General features: G+C 36.7%; 2 protein-coding genes across 4 annotated transcripts; one reads left to right on the top strand and one right to left on the bottom strand.

Annotated features, from left to right (window-relative positions):
- Nucleotides 1-755: 755 nt before the first annotated feature.
- Nucleotides 756-5,651, bottom strand: LOC121961438 (uncharacterized). Its single transcript, XM_042511427.2, has 8 exons — nt 5,513-5,651; nt 5,099-5,301; nt 3,767-3,877; nt 3,499-3,594; nt 3,229-3,339; nt 2,336-2,456; nt 1,988-2,191; nt 756-1,902 (listed from the first exon to the last, which is right to left on the bottom strand). The coding sequence occupies exons 1-8, from the start codon at nt 5,529-5,531 to the stop codon at nt 878-880; spliced, it is 1,890 nt and encodes a 629-aa protein (XP_042367361.2). The 5' UTR covers nt 5,532-5,651; the 3' UTR covers nt 756-877.
- Nucleotides 5,223-15,177, top strand: tspan33a (tetraspanin 33a). 3 transcript variants are annotated; one of them, XM_088072789.1, is made up of 8 exons: nt 5,223-5,340; nt 9,639-9,696; nt 10,766-10,893; nt 11,663-11,737; nt 12,230-12,325; nt 12,435-12,563; nt 13,465-13,626; nt 13,738-15,177. In XM_088072789.1, the coding sequence occupies exons 2-8, from the start codon at nt 9,654-9,656 to the stop codon at nt 13,837-13,839; spliced, it is 735 nt and encodes a 244-aa protein (XP_087928915.1). In that variant the 5' UTR covers nt 5,223-5,340; nt 9,639-9,653; the 3' UTR covers nt 13,840-15,177. The 3 variants fall into 3 exon arrangements, with proteins under 3 accessions (XP_087928915.1, XP_087928913.1, XP_087928914.1); XM_088072787.1 differs by lacking the exon at nt 5,223-5,340 and adding an exon at nt 7,155-7,456; XM_088072788.1 differs by lacking the exon at nt 5,223-5,340 and adding an exon at nt 7,156-7,405.
- Nucleotides 15,178-16,301: the final 1,124 nt, after the last annotated feature.

Here is a 16,301-nt window from a genome sequence, read left to right as displayed (position 1 = left end):
TTTTATTCTGGGTCCAAAAAAGATGACCTCTGTTTTTCTTAAAAGTAGAGTTACTAAACAGCCTAACGATACTTTTCTATAACTGTTGCATCTTTATGAGACACGAGAGCAGCTGAAGCATAGATAAACAACTCAGATGGACAGACTTTTTTAAAATGCTATTCATAAATAATAGGGAAAAAAGTGGCCCTCGCTTAGGGGACCCCAAAACTTACAGTTCTACCAGATGAGTGTTGTGCTTCCGCCTTTAATCTTTTTATATAATTTCTACGTTTAAGATCTAACACTTTTTAATGCACACAAAAGATTTATTTCTCGTACATTTTGGTTGTAAATGTGTTAAAACCCATGTTAGTGAGCACTTCTCCTTTTCCTAAATACTTCATACCCCTGACAGGTGTGACTTATCAAGATGCTGATTAAACAGCATCGTTACTCCACAGGTGTGCCTCGGCTTCGTCACAATAATTGATCAGCATGTCTGAATGCCACACCTGTCAGCTGGATGGATGTCTTTGAAAAGGACAAGAGCTCACTAACACAGTTTTTTTTTTTTTCAAAAATTGCAACCAAAATCTGAGTGTAAATTATCAGTTAAAAAGGTCTTAAATCTTTAAATTAAACCTGTGAAAAATGGGAGCAAAAACAAAATTGTTGGTGCTGCTTAACAGCTGCTAAAATGAATTAGTTTGGTTACCAAATATGAACCATTTAATTCCCAGATGTTACATAAAAAAATAACTCAATAATAACTGTTTTATCAACATAAATGTTTGTTATTTTTAAAAAATGTAAATTTTGGGTTTACACAGGTTTCAAAAACATGACAATGCATTATTTTATTTACAACTACATTCTGCTTTCTAACAGCTTCACATTAAGTGTCAGGTTTGTGAGTTGCCAGGTGTCTCTTCAGATTCCCCTGCTGGGAGAATTCTCTCTCACAGTTCGGACACTTAAAAGGTTTCACCCCGTTGTGGCTGAGCGTGTGTCTCTTGAGGCAGTTCAGTGTGAGGAAACGCTTTGGGCACTCCGAGCACAGGTACGGACGCTCCCCCGTGTGAGAACGTGTGTGGACTATCAGGTGACTCTTGCAGGAGAAACCCTTCCCGCAGTGCGTGCAGGTGTACGGCATCTCGCCCGTGTGAGTCCGGTTGTGCAGCAGCAGCTCCCCGGAGGACAAAAACGACTTCCCACATGTGGTGCACAAGTAATTCTTCTCGCCTTTGTGCATCTGCATGTGTCTTGTGATTCCTGATTTGCTGAAGCTTTTCCCGCAGATGGTGCACAGGTTGGACGGGCCTTCGTGCAGGCGTTCGTGTTGCTTGAGCGAGTAGTTGCACAGGAATCCCTTGTTGCACTGGCTGCAGGCGAATATCCGTCCTTTCTTGTGGAGTCTCTGGTGCTGATAATACCCCGACAGGCTGGTGAATCCTTTCTCACACTGCATGCAGCTGTACGGGAAGAAGTGGAGCTTCATATGGGCCTTCAGCTGATTTGGAAGTTCAAAAATCTTTTCACACTTCTGGCATTTGGTTTCTTCCTCAGTGAAGTTTTTGTTGACCGGCCGCATGCTCAGAAACCTCTTGTCTTCCCCCGTGGGCTCTTTCCGCCTACGTCGCTGCTTGTTTTCCAAATTGTCCTTCTTCTGCTTACGTTCCCGCTTTTTTTCTACACCGTCTTTTTGTTTGGGTTTCCTTTTTTTCTCCGAGTCGCCTTCTACTGTCTTTTTTTCGCCGTTCAAGTCTTTACTTTTCTGCTGAGTCTTTGCTCTGGCTTTTTTCACAGACAGCTTTTTCGGAGCTTTCTCATGGTGCTCGCTCTGCATGTGCTCTTGGACCTTTCTCTTTAGGCGGTGAGCGAATGAGCACTGAGGGCAGATGAATAAACGTGACAGAGGACCTGAAAGCAGCATGAAATACAGGACGTTAGTAAAATTAGATTCTGGACTGATTCTGATCTGCAATTGCAACTGATTTTGTCTGACCTGATTCCTTTTTTGGCAACCAATCATCTTCAGTAACGTCTGAGCTTTCACTTGAATCTTCCTCTAAATCCTCCAATCCCAGGGTGTCTTCTTCATTGTCATAATCATCATCCTCACTGTAAGGATCAGTGAGCCTCTCCACTCCTGTTTGAGCAGGAAGGGCCAGAGTGGACAAAAGCATATCTTCCTCGCTGCTAGAAGGAGCTGTAGAAGAGGACATTTCAAGTTTTACACATTCGAATCTCTTGTTGTCGTGATAGGAGTGCAAAATCCTGTTAAAAATCTTCAAGCCTTGATTTTAAACTACATTCAAAACTGTTTTCCTTTTGTCTTTTCTGTCTAACTAACCTGAGTTCAGAGTCCCCATCTGTCTGTGCTGAAGCAGCAGAGTCTTCAGGGCAAAGGGTTCAGACAGATGCAGTCCAAATTCCTCTGACACAGATGTCATTTCAGTGAGCCATGCTGCTGTCTGAGACACAGAGAGACCACAGAGATGCAGGTTGGCAGGGGAAGCTAGAGTTGTACTGTAGACGTATAAACTTTGAAGGAAGCGCACAAAAAGAAGAAAAAAAATCTGTGAAATTGTTTAATGTAGTGGCTCAAAATTTGCACTTTTTTTTCAGAGTTTTGCATATAGTCATGACATTTAAATGAGCATTACATCAATGCTCCTCTTTTTGTTGTTGTTTTCTCCTTTTTAAACCAGAAAATATATTGAGAACTTATATTATTCAGTAATATAAAATAAAATGTCCCTATATATTTATATACATGCATATACACTGTTTGAAAATACATTTACGTATTTGCGTACATCTTTCACCCACATCTACATATATGCACACATACATCCATATTAAAATATAGTTAAATAAGTGATACAAAATAAATAAGATAATTAAAAATAAATAAAATAGAATAAATATAAATATAAAAAAAATAGAAAACAAGTAAGAATATGTATTTGTTTGTATAAATAAAATAGATACAAAATAGAAATAGATAAATATTAAAAAATAAATATTAAAAGGAGGATAATAGAACCTACTTTTATTGAACCATAAAACAGGGATGTATGGAACAATAGTATACGTAGAATGAGAAAAACTAAACAAATAAAACTAATGATAATAAAAAAAACTCAGCACCTTTGCAGGGTAATAATTATTGTTTTTTAGGGGGGTTTAAAGGATAATGCAATCAGATCAACAAACATATTTCACACTGAAAAACAACAGTACCTGTTGCAGGTCTGGTACGGGCAGTAGCTGCTCCAGCCGGGACAGGAACTCAGTCACCAGCTGCTGCAGTCTTTGGTCGTAGTTAGAACCGTAGTTTGCAGGGAAACCTTCCTACAAAAGCATTTTGGATTTAAATTATCAACACATCACCGCTGTCTGAGACACAGAGACGGTAGGTATCTTATTCATGTCTTTGGTCATCATAAAAGAAGCTCTGTGTGGCTTCCCTCCCCTCAATCTCTGAGATGAATTTCTAACAGTCAGACTCACCTGGAAGAAGATCTCCTTTTCTAAAGGAACATTCAAAAGGTTTTGAACCAGGCTGGCAAAGTTGGTGTAAGAAGTCTTCAGTATATCGCCACTGGCCTGCAGAAATGGACAGCAATAAAGTTAAGTTTCAATTACTTTGCTATCAAATTTGAAATGAGAAACATGTTACATTAGTTACAATAGTAATGGCATTGAACCTTTCTGGATTTCTAAATGTACATGTGCTCTCAATGTTTTGCGTAGCTCTGAATCGTCTTTAAAAACCCACCATCTGATCAATGGAGCTCAGTTCAGCGCTGCAGGTGTGGATCTTATCCAGGTGGCTCTGAATGGTCTGCAGGTTGGCGACACCATCACCACGACACAGCTCCAGAACCAGCTGCAGCGAGGCAAAGGTGGGAGACAGGTAACGCAAAAGAGCATGACACGGCAGGGAAAATATTGATTTTATATTATGATAAGACCAGTGGTGAGAAAAGTATTTACACACTTTACTAAAGTGGAAGTCCTAATACCACACTGTAGAAACACTCAGTTACAAGTAAAGGTCCTGCATTGCAAATGTTACTTAAGTAAAAGTATATAAATAGAATCAGTAAAATCTACTTTAAGTATGAAAATCACTATTAAGTACTAAAAATGAATTCAATTTAAATTATCAGTTGTTTTGAAATAATTAAAAAGAAAAGCACCAAGTCCTCATATTTGAGAGCTGGAACAATGAAATGTTTTGCATTGAAAATGTTCATTAATATAGTCACCAATTTACTTTCTGTCAATTAATTTTAATTCAAGTTCCAGTTTCTCTTGTACGTGTTTTTATATTTTCTGTTCAAAAATTTTACAGCAACCTGTAATTAAAGTTATCAAATAATTGTAGTAAATTTAAGAGTACAATATTTCCCTCTGAAGTGTGGTGAAGTAGAAAGTAACATGACATTAAAATACTTTGAGCACAAGTATCTAAATTTGAGATTCCACAACTGGACAAGACCACAGTATTTTTACATGTACATATAACAATAACAAGACACATACTAACGTTAAAAGTAAGATCATTACAAAAACAGTAATAACTGTAAATGGTAAGTAGTAAAATGGGTAATAATGTTCCTAATGAGTCATGACTTTCACAATCTTGGAATAACGTGATTGTTCTTACATTAAACCAGGGAGACCAGGGGCCAATCACAGGAGCACCATACACGTTTCTAGGATTTTAGAACTTTTTTTTTTAAGATTTTAAGTTTCTAAGATTTTAGGATGTTTCTAGGATTTTTGGATGTGTGTAAGATTTGAGGACATAAGGGGCTTAACTATGGCCTCTGTCAGGGGGTTGCAAAGGATTCTCCAATGGCTTTTTTAAATGAACAAGCTCTACAATGATGCTGTTTTATGCACTCTTTCAACTAAAAGTATAGCAACAATTCCCTGAGTGAATCATTTTAATTTTATCGTGAACTATTGAATGGTTGGGGGGCCAGGTTTGGCCCACGGGACGCAAGTTGAGTTTCACTGCACAGTACTTAACTGTCAAATGTCAATACAAATTTGCTAAGTTTGATAAAGAGACAGATCTCAGCTCAGAGTAACTCCTCACCCTTGCTCTGAGGCCCAGGATGAGCTCGGCTCTCTGACTTGGACTCAGCAGCTCCGGGACGATCTCTGCCGCCAGACTGATGAAGTCCGCCAGCTTCCCGTACTGCATCACACTGTGCTGCTCCACCACTCTCCACATGAAGGCAGACATTAGCCTCACCGGCGGGACGAGGAGATTCAGTGAGGCCGGAGGAAGGGGGGAACCTACAAATGACGTTAGAGACAACCGCACCGCATTAATGAGTAAGTACTTTTTTCCTACGGAAGCTTAAATGACCATTTACACACGATGTAATAACAACTCCATGTCCAGAGGATTAGCTAACGTTAGCTTAATAACTATTAGTAACTATTAATGGGTAAAAATGACTAGTTGCGAATGCTAGCATATAACTAGATGAATAATTGACAATACCTTTGCTTTTCCACGCCATTGCTCAGTTTAAAAAAGTCAAAATACTGAACAAAATGCCACTTTCGCATTCACATCGTAGAGCAGTGAAACATACACAGACCTTCCGGTTAAAGCGGATGTTGTGAAAATTTTCGTATCGGGTGAGCGTTCCTTCAAAATAAAAGCCGGGACGTTCAAAGATATTTATTTATTTTAGTTTGTTTAATGATAATATACAAAATGTGTTTGTTTAATTATATTGTATTCAAAGCGAAGATGTCATTGTGACGAAAAATTAAGTGAAAATACGGAAAATAAAATAGGACATGAGACAAGTTAGGGGTAAACTGAGTTTGTTTTTTAAAAACTAATGCCGATTATTAGTTGTTAATGAGACAGATAACCGATATTTGGAACTAATATGCATTTACAATAAAAATTAAAGATCTGTCTGCCAATATTTAGAAAACTGAAACATGATACATATATATATATATATATATATATATATATATATATATATATATATATATATATATGACTTATTTTTTTTACTAAGTCAAGTGAAAATTCAAATTTAAAAAAAGAATAAATAAAAATAGTTCCTCCCATGCTGACACTTTCTTTGCACTTTTTATTGAGTTAATTTTATCAGCGATCATCAAAATAAAGTGCCGATACAAGTAATCACCAAAATACCAAATATTTGCCCCAATAATCGGCCAGGCCGATAATCTGTCAATCCCCAAAGCAAATTATACATGTCACAACAGACAGGTGGTTGTGTGTGCATACTGGAAATAGAACTTTTGCCAGTATAGCCAGTATGGCACATATTTGTCAGTCTTTGCGGTACAACACCAGACAAGAGAGAGAAAGAGGGAAAAATAAGAAAATGAAAGAATACAAACATAAAATAAATAAGGATTGAATAACACCAAAAGACAAAACAAAAACAAATAGACAAGACCACTACTAAATGATAAACTAAGGTAAATCTGGACTGAAGTGTTTTTTAAGACAGTTTTTCATGTGATTAAATTAATGATTGAAAATCTGCACATTAGAAAATCACTTTTTTTCCCTTTCAATTTCAAATAGCTGTTAATGGCAGGTAATTTAATAATATTAATATTTTTTTTAATAATATTTGTGCTACAAAACATTTTCATTCATTAAAAATGAAAATGAATAGGAAAGTTCAAGTTTTAAGGAACATTCAAATGTAACACTTTTTAAAACCCATAGTAAAATCCATTTGTAGGCTATCTGTGAATTTGTATTATGTACTATACTTTCTGCCTGTAAAAAAAATACCCATTTTTACTTTCTGTAAAATCTAAATTAAGTTTTATTTGGTTCAGTGCTTTACAAAATATTAGTGTAAACTGAACACTGTTGCATTGTTTTTCTGTTTATGATGCAATGATTTTACAGATCTTTGCTGTTGATTTTATGGATTTTTTTTTTTTACAGTGCAGTAGAAATACATGCATTTTCATTGAATTATTCATACATAAATTAGAAAACTGTTCCTGATTTTGCTCTAGATACATGGGGTCAACCGTGGACCCTTTTCCCCCCCAGGTTGTGTCGTATGATCACTGTTAAAGGCTTGAGACACGCATAGTTAACACCCCTCAGGTTTTACACGCCCAGTCAGTGCTGCCCAGACAGCCGCCCGCAGCTAACGTCACTCACTGTAACTGTACGTGTTGGATCAAGTTTTAGAGGAAAATTAGCAGCTGTTCATCATCATTGGGCTGTGGGCTCGTTTGCTTAACTTACGGAAACTTTTCATATAGTTGATATGTGATTTGTGCGCAAACTTGGAGAACAGCTCGGATACTTGTTGTCACCATGGCAGGAGGAAGACGCGGGGGCGCACCTGGAGCTGGCGAGGACTACTCCCCTGTCAGTCCAGTTGTAAAGTACCTTCTGTTCGTGTTTAATTTTATATTTTGGGTGAGTGTTTCTTATGCTTATTGAGCACAGTGGGACAAAAAGACCGTGTTTACTTTTCTTTGTGTGCAGGTTAATCATTGTTTCTTTGCAAAACAGATTTTCTCCCTGGTATTTTAAGAGAAATTAATCAGGAAATAAGAGTTAAATGATGTTTCTCAGGCTTTCAGGCTCCAACTATGTTAGACTTACTGTGTTTTCTGCTTTTAATTAACCTAAAAGTGTGAGTATTTGTCTGTTGAAGTATCCACTGCTTTATTTGTTTGAGCTGGTTGCTCATTAACTTTGGTGTTTTATGAAAAGTGAAACAGTGTCCAGGGGTGGAAAAAAAGAGGGGTAACACAACTGAACCAGCTGTTTATTGCACAGCCACTGTTCAGAGACAAAGTTTTTTAGAGGGAATTTGGAGCTTGTTTCGATCAATAAATCAAATTTCATTCGTGTAGTACCTTTCAAACAAATCAAATGCAATTCAAAGTGCTTTACAGTTTGATTAAAGAAGCAAAAACAGAACATATGGAAGTGGCAAAAATGGATCTGAAAGTAAATAGAATAAGCAAAAACCATACAATATTGATAGTAAGACACTACATAAATGTTTGACCCAAACAATTTTATGAACAATTCTTAAAACACCTACACTCAGTCACTGAAACTGCTGTGGTTTCATGTCAGACTAGTTCCTTTCATGACGTACTTAGTTGCCAAGAAACACAAACTTTCACTGATTCATATGCTGATAGAGCCGTGCAAAAGTGGGTCTCCACTTCTCACTCAAATCTGCCTGTTGACAGGGAGAAACATGCTCACCGTGTAGCAGATTTCACACTAAATGAAAGGTTTTATTTTTCCCTTTGAAACGAACACAGCAGGTGATTGCATTAAGTGCATCACCAGCTATATACTGCCTAAATATGGCCTTTTGTCTCCCACAATAAGATGTTAATAATTGTTTGAACGGATTATTTTAAAGCAAAGAAGTCAGTTGAAAGTATCTGCAGTGGGTTGTGAACAAACCAAAGTTCATAACAGTGGTTTTCGGGTGCTCAGGGGCTGTAACATAAGGAGATTTCTGGCTTTCAGCATTTTTAAAGCAGAGCTGTGGTTGCAGATTAAACTTGCAGGGGTTTAGTTGAGACTTTTCTGTTGCTGGTCGAGCAAAAAACATGCAGCAGAAATGACAAGAACGAGTTTAAACATGCAAATCTACTGAGAACACTAACAGACAAAAAGTTCGAAGTGCTTCTTTACATGCTAATATCTGAGAAAAAGCCTGAAGGGATTTTTTTTTTACCCATTTCCTTCTACATTTTTAGCCTTTCAAACAAACCTGTAAGAATGTATCAGCCGTGTTCATGTCTTCTGGCCATGTACTAACAGGATAAGGCTGTGTAATAACTTGAAGCTCTTCGACGTGGAATGTGTTGTTGTCATTTCTGTTGCCTCTGGCTAAAATGGGCTCTGCACGGGACACACCAAAGATAAAAATGCATGCTTCTTTTCAAGTCTAGTTTCTCTGAAATTGTAAGAAACTCCAGAAAAAGTCAACTTTAATCTAATTTAGTGATCACTTACAATTTTATTAGACTTATTGCAAACAAACAGCCCGTTTTCTTCAGGTGTCATGTCTGGTTTTTTTCGCTCTGAAACTAAATCTGTACAAAAAGGGGGCAGAAATATCTAACTTTGCCCTCCCACCTGGAGAAACAGCAATGCCTGTTGAAACTGGATCCATTTCATTCGGGGTGGGAAAAGTGTTCCTGAGGGCTTCCTATTATTCTATCGAGACTGAGAGAGGAGCTCTGAGTAAAAGGCTCTTTATTTATTTTTTTTTAGGGAAAGGTACAGATTGCTGCCAGGTCGATTTAGTCAAATGGAAGGAGAGTGGAGAGCAGAACCTCCTTATCAGCATTTGTAATGAAAATGTTGGTTGGTCTAAAAAAAGTACAAGCTCTTCTTGAGTGTATTTTAAGAAAATTAGCTTTAATTCTATTAGTACAGCCTCGTCCGTGACTCATTTATCCCTGATTGTTTTCTGGTGAGTGGTGCCACTCCCCGGACAAGTACAAACATACAAATGATTCTTCACCTGCTGAGCTCTGTGGTTTCTCCTCTGCATGCTTCATTATGATGTTTCAAGATGCACTAAGTTTAAAGAGATCCTTTTTCTCTGTGTCCCCCTCAGATAATCTCCCTGGTGATGGTGGGAATCGGTGTGTATGCCCGCATGATGAAGCATGCAGGTAAATGATCCTTCACTGAGGATAGTTTGAGATAGCAGCAGTATTGAGTGCTTTTTGGCTTTTCTTCAAACAACACGAGTAAAAAAAAATGGGGAAAACAACATCCAAATCTGTGCTGTTCATAATTTTATAAAGGAAATTAAACGCAGCAAAGGACCATAAATCCATTTCTAACATTATGAATACTGACAGAGCGAGAGAAAGATGCTTGAGAGTACACTTTCAGAAATGTTTCCTGTTAATGTTGTTTAACCAAGGTGTGGGGCAACACACATATGACTGATACTTAACCTTTGTATGTGTTACAGAAAAGAGCGATAAGACTTATTAACAAGGTGAATGTCAGACACTGTTTATCAGCTCACGTGTGTTGAAATTTAAAGTTTTAGTTGATTTAAAAACATTATTTGTCATGTTTAAAGCCAGAAACGGATTATTACGCAAAAAATCTACGAAGGTTGTTCATATTAGGATCCAACAACGAGGATCTTTCAAAAGTCAGTACGCACACACTATATTAAAGCAGATGTGTGTTTCATGTTTATGGAGTCAAACTGGAATTCTCTGCATAATGCAGCTCAAATATTATTCAGTTTAAAAGAAGGTATAAAACAAAAAGTAATGGGACATTATGGACTTTCTAAGTAACAGTAATGTTAAGAAGACTGTAATTGATTCTTTCTGTTGTTATTGCTAAATTTAATATGATTTGTGGGGAAAAAAGAATGATAAATATAGAAAGGTGGTCCATTTTTATCTGTATTTACAGTAGCTTCTGTTATTAGTAAGAGAGGGGCAGGTATTATACGTTTATATTAATATTTTAAGAACTCTTTTTCCTGCTCCTGTTTGTTCGTGGAATGTGTTCAAGGATTATGAGAAAAGGTGTGTCATGGGTTTTTGATATTGTTTTGGAGATTACACACTGAAATGAGCAAATAAACCAAATATAAATGAATGAATGAAAAAATGAATGAAAGCCATAATTCTGTCATTTCGTAAAAAAAAAAAAAAAGAAAGAGTTGCTCAGTGTACATCAGTCTTTGACGCCTTCTGTCCTTCTTCTCAGAGGCAGCACTTGCATGTCTGTCAGTGGACCCGGCTATAATGCTGTTGGTCGTGGGGATCCTCATGTTCATCATCACCTTCTGCGGCTGTGTGGGCTCACTACGAGAAAACATCTGCCTTCTGCAGACAGTAAGTCAGGTTTCATTCTGCATAAATGATTTTCTCTTACAATATAACGCTGCAAAGAGACATCCTGTTAAATTAATGTTGTCTGATTCAAGCCCAGCCAGCATGAGCTGCCAGATCTCAACAGTATTGTAGTATTATTGGTACTTGGACATATGATATTTATACTTTTTTAAAGACAATTATTATATTAAACTTATATAATGTATATATATATATATATATATATATATATATATATATATATATATATATATATATATATCACAACATCCTAATAGAAATTTTCAAACAACTTAATATAATAATACTATATATATAATAATCCAAGTCCTACATTATTTCTCAAACAGACAGCCCTATCTGACAGGGTACTGGAAAGACAGTGAAACTTATCAATGCTCTCTTTATGGCCAGATTCCACTGACAAATATAGTAATTTTACCTTACTGAACGTAGAATCTACTGATCTACAACTGCCTGAGGCATATAAGAAAAACAAGGTTTTCCTCACAAATTCAACACTGGGTGATTAAAATGGTAATTTGGGGGCTGAAGTATTCTTTAAAGCAGTCTAATAATATAAGAAACTGCAAAATTAGTCTGTTTACAACTTATTTTTATTTTAAGCCCGTAGAGCCTTTGCTTTCTTTTTCTGCAATTAATAACAGCTGAGTCTGCATGGAGTCTCTGTCCTCTGAGGAATTAACCCTGAAAAGATTTGTCTTTACAGTATTGTCATCATCTCCCTCTCTTTTTCCTCCTTTTGCAGTTCTGCATCTGTCTGACAGTGATCTTTCTGCTCCAGCTGACTGCTGGGATCCTGGGCTTCATCTTCTCTGATAAGGTAATAAGACAAAATATGGAGGACTGACAGTAATATGCAATTATTCTGATGCACACTGAAAAATCTATTCATTTCTTTGTAATACTTTGCTTCATGTGTCCTCTTCTGATGGTGAAGATTGTTGTCCTCTCCTGGACTTTGTCTGTAACTGCTGCAACATTTGAATAAATTTAGGAGCAGCAGATTTTATTCTCAGGTTGGGTTATTAGATGTAATTGTGTTTGTTAGAATTGAGTGTCTTAATACAAAAGTTGGATTTCTGATATTATCTGATGCTATACAGCCATCAGGAAGACAGACTGGTTTATTCTGATTATTATTTTTGTTATCAAACCGTTTACAAAAACTCACTTCACATCTGTTAATCATCTTTCTTTTTAATTCCAGTGATGTGAAAACTTTGATTTTTATGATACATAACATAAAACCTTCATGTGTATTCATGATGCATCTTTTTGTACATACTCGTAAATGCTTTTATATTGTGCCAAGGCTCGGGCTAGAGTGACAGAGATGGTCAGTAATGCCATCGTCCACTACAGAGAGGACCTTGATCTGCAAAACCTCATTGACTTTGGTCAGAAAGAGGTAAGTGAGTCCAGATACAGGCTTCATACATTCTGTGGCTCATTTTGTCATCGTAAACATCAGAGCCATAGTATATATACACATAATTAACATGTTTTCTTACCACCAGTTTGGCTGCTGTGGTGGTGTGACGTACACCGACTGGTCCCAGAACATGTACTTCAACTGTAAGCCGGAAAACCCCAGCAGAGAGCGCTGTTCTGTCCCCTTCTCCTGCTGTCTCATGACGAAAAAGGAGGTCACTTTCTTCCTTTCTTCATAAAAATTATATTTGAAAAAGACTTAATTAAAAGAAATAAAAATAGATAAAATCAATAAGAGAAAGAAGAAGAAACATTTTTAAAATAAATAAATCAATCAAATAAATTAAAAAAAGAGATAAAAAGAATTAAGAGAAATTAAATAAGAATTAATTTAAGTAAAAGATAAATGAATAAATTAAATAAAGAGATTGTAATAATGGTATTAAATATTAGTTTAAAAGACTTTATTCTCAAATAAATAAATAGATGTAATTAAAAAATAGTATAAAATATATAATGGAAAATAGAAATAAACATAAATGAGTATATAAAGATAAAATAAAAAATGAATTAGTAATATTGATACAAAAAGTCAAAGCAAAAATTATTTAATAGAAACTAAGTAAATACAATTTACAGAAAAAGAGTTAAGAAAAAAATATGAGAAGAAATGTACCACTACCATATGTTTTGTAAAAGGAAGGGTATAATTGTTGATTGTTTACCCCGAGTTAGCTTTTCCTAAACAACAACAGAGAATAAGAGTAACTCACATAGTCTGTTCAACCATCAGTGATAATGCTTGAATACATATTTATGTACGTACTACACTTTTAACAGAACTCAAGAGAAACAATATATAGACAAGCCAAACAGGCCCAACTCATGTCAGAGTAACATAACATGGTGAAGATGAGTCCTAAAAGTCAGTTTTCTGAGATACTGTGGAACTGTAAATGATCTACTACCATAAAGAAAGACTCTCTTTTTTCAGTTTAATAAAAAGGAGAATATTTCTGATCCAGAGAGATTGTTGTTGTTGTTCTATTTTTAATATGCTATATTTTACCTGTGAATGTTTATTCATGTATTTGTTTTTTATGTGTACTTGAGCAGGTGGTTATCAACACCATGTGTGGCCAGGGCATGCAGCAGTTAGAGTTCGTTGAAGCTGGGGACCACATCTACACCAACGGCTGCATCGACAAACTGGTGGATTGGATACACAGTAACTTGTTTCTACTGGGAGGCATCGCCCTGGGACTGGCCATACCGCAGGTAACAGATGGTGCACGTCATACTAACCAACACTCATGCACCCTCATTTCAAGCCTTACAGAGTCGAGGCCAAACTAGTGAGCTGTCCCTTTTTTGTTTTCTCCTCTGCAGCTGGTTGGCATCCTCTTGTCTCAGATTTTGATAAATCAGATCAAAGACCAGATAGAGCTTCAGAACTACAATTTAAAGCACCGCTCAGACCCATGGAGCTGACCCAGGCCCGATCAGACCAGAATCTGATGAACGGCACCAGAGACACTGTGACACCAGCAGATGGGGATACTCTGCCTGGACTGAGCTTTCATTATCTTTGCTATTAGACTTAAAAACACAAGACTAGTGTTCAGCCAGCTTGTGGACAAACCATTAATGTGCTTTTAAATACTTTGCATGAAAGTGGTGGTAAGTACACTCAACGGAAAGAGATGGAGAAACAAGACTCTGTCTCCACCTCCTGGACAGAGACGGTGCATGAATTTCTCAAGCTTAATACATAAGTTATTTTCCAAGCAGAGACAGGGAGGGTTATTTGGTGGTCAGAGTCAAACTGATGGAATCACTGACCTTTACTGAAGAGCTGCAGTTAGTATTATCTGTCACAAGTCATTTTTTTGTCAAAGATGCCAAATAGGAGAGGGAGTTTATGCATATCTAGTGTTTTTTGTTGCTATTTTCAGATGTAACTGTGATGCTGCAAATGTTAACTAACTGAAAAGGGAATCTTTGTTCATTTTTGAACATACATGGAACAAAAATCTCAACGCAACGTTTTTGTTTTTACTACTATTTTTTCTACAGGTACAAGTTAACCATTTAAAAGCTGAGGAAAATGTCTTGATTTCTCTCAAAAACATTGACAGAAGGCAAAGAAATGTCCCAAAAATTAACAAGAAAATAATAAAAAGTTACACGAAAATTGGGAAAATAAAAAACACTGAAATGACCTCAAGGAAGTGCTAAGTATAAAATTTGAATATATATGGATATATTTTTATTTGTATTTTTTCCATAACATAATTTTAAATATATAGTTATGACTTTCTGGACATTTTTCCATATTTTTGGATAACACCTAATAATCCCCCACGGCTACGTTTCATATAATTTTCTTATCCCCTTTTACTCTTTTTTTAAAATTTTTATTTGCAGGGCATTTTTTGACAAGTTGCTCATTGCCTTTTTTCCAATCCTTTCAAAAGAATTCAAACCATGGATTGAATGTTCATATTATGTATATATACAGGGGCTCTCACTTTGTCCTGTTAACTTTTTCTTTTATAATGACGTTCAACAGCAATACATAAAAAGCTGAGAATTCCCACGAAGGAAAACAGATGCTTGAGGCGATGGTAGTGTTGTTTTGTTGATGTGGTCACTGGTGCAGGCCAAGATTTCATTTTGTGACCAATCGGTGAGCAGACAGTGGTTGTGGTTCTCTGACTGAGTATCAAAAATGATTTGGAACTTTAACACGAAAAGTGATCCTCAGTTCTTGTCTCGATACAATATGAATTAAAGCTTGATTTGCTCTGACAGCAAAGGAAAGTCAAACTGTTTTTGTTAGGATTTAAGTTAAGATTGGTCATAAATGTTTAGTATCTATGAAAATCCTCCACTGCTGCAAATTTCTGTATTTAATCTCCTTTTGTCACATGATGATTTGAGGCAGATCTTTGAGGTTCTTTCAAATGAAGCGCTTTCACATTTTCCCACTTCACCCAGATCAGATCCAGTGAATGGTCTAATGTCACTGTGAAGAAGCACAAATCAACGCGACCTCTCATCTCCACCCCGTTTCTCTGCCTGGCAAATGAAAACCTGAGTTACGCAGCATTCCCAGCCTGAAACCTGACGCCTGTAATCTTTGGGTGCAGAAACACCCCTGCATGTTTAACAACCTTTGACGCAAGTCCACAATCTAAACATGACATTTCTGTGTTAGTTTAAAGCTGGAGTAACTCCCCATGCTGTGATTTCCACTTCAGCACATCACGTATCACCAAACTGATACCACAAAGGACGGGAAAAACATTTGGGATGGCAGAGGAATGTTATAATTTAGTAAAAGCAACTGAGTGTAATGAAAAAGTGACCGTTTTAACAGTAGCATATGGCTTTGTAGTGTGTGTGTATGTGTGTGCGTGTGTGTGTGCGTGTGTGTGTTTGTGTGTGAGAGAGAGAGAGAGAAAGAGAGAGTGAGTGTGTGTTGGCCTTGGCTCCGGTGCTCTGTGTGTGGTCCCTGGTTTTTGCCTCTGACTCACTCAGGCAGCCATGTTGCTGTGGGTTTCAAGGAGGCCCAGACACACACACACACACACACACGCACACAAACACACGCACACACTCGGAGGAGGGAGCAAAGTTAACCCAGTTTTATTCTCAGAACACCAGGAGAGAAACAAAGCATCTGCAGCCATGCAAATACCACGAGTGCACTGTCCAATTAATGCGATAACAACAGCACTGTGGCTGAGACTGGACCACTTTGGAGATTTGTTTTTAGTGGCCTATTTAAGCATGTTACAATAATCTTAAATAAATTAAATCATCATAGAAATATGTTTGAATCTTGTTATATATATATATATATATATATATATATAAATATATATATATATATAGTTTTGTAAGATTCCTGCAGCCACTTTAACCATGAGAGGAAGCTCAGTCCATTA

Source organism: Plectropomus leopardus, chromosome 22 (assembly GCF_026936395.1).
Source record: "Plectropomus leopardus strain MGB_pleo_1.0 chromosome 22, ASM2693639v1, whole genome shotgun sequence".
Taxonomy (NCBI): domain Eukaryota; kingdom Metazoa; phylum Chordata; class Actinopteri; order Perciformes; family Serranidae; genus Plectropomus; species Plectropomus leopardus.
This window is presented reverse-complemented; position numbering and strand designations above follow the sequence as displayed.

Bases quoted from the DNA above. Each gene is read 5' to 3' on its own strand.
- LOC121961438 (XM_042511427.2), bottom strand. The intron at 3,878-5,098 runs GTGAGGAGTTAC...GCCTCGCTGCAG, and splicing joins TCCTGGGCCTCAGAGCAAGG to CTGGTTCTGGAGCTGTGTCG. The intron at 2,192-2,335 runs GTTAGTTAGACA...CCTCTTCTACAG, and splicing joins GATGGGGACTCTGAACTCAG to CTCCTTCTAGCAGCGAGGAA.
- tspan33a (XM_088072787.1), top strand. From the start codon at position 7,352: ATGGCAGGAGGAAGACGCGGGGGCGCACCTGGAGCTGGCGAGGACTAC. The intron at 9,697-10,765 runs GTAAATGATCCT...CCTTCTTCTCAG, and splicing joins CCGCATGATGAAGCATGCAG to AGGCAGCACTTGCATGTCTG. The intron at 12,564-13,464 runs GTCACTTTCTTC...GTACTTGAGCAG, and splicing joins GTCTCATGACGAAAAAGGAG to GTGGTTATCAACACCATGTG.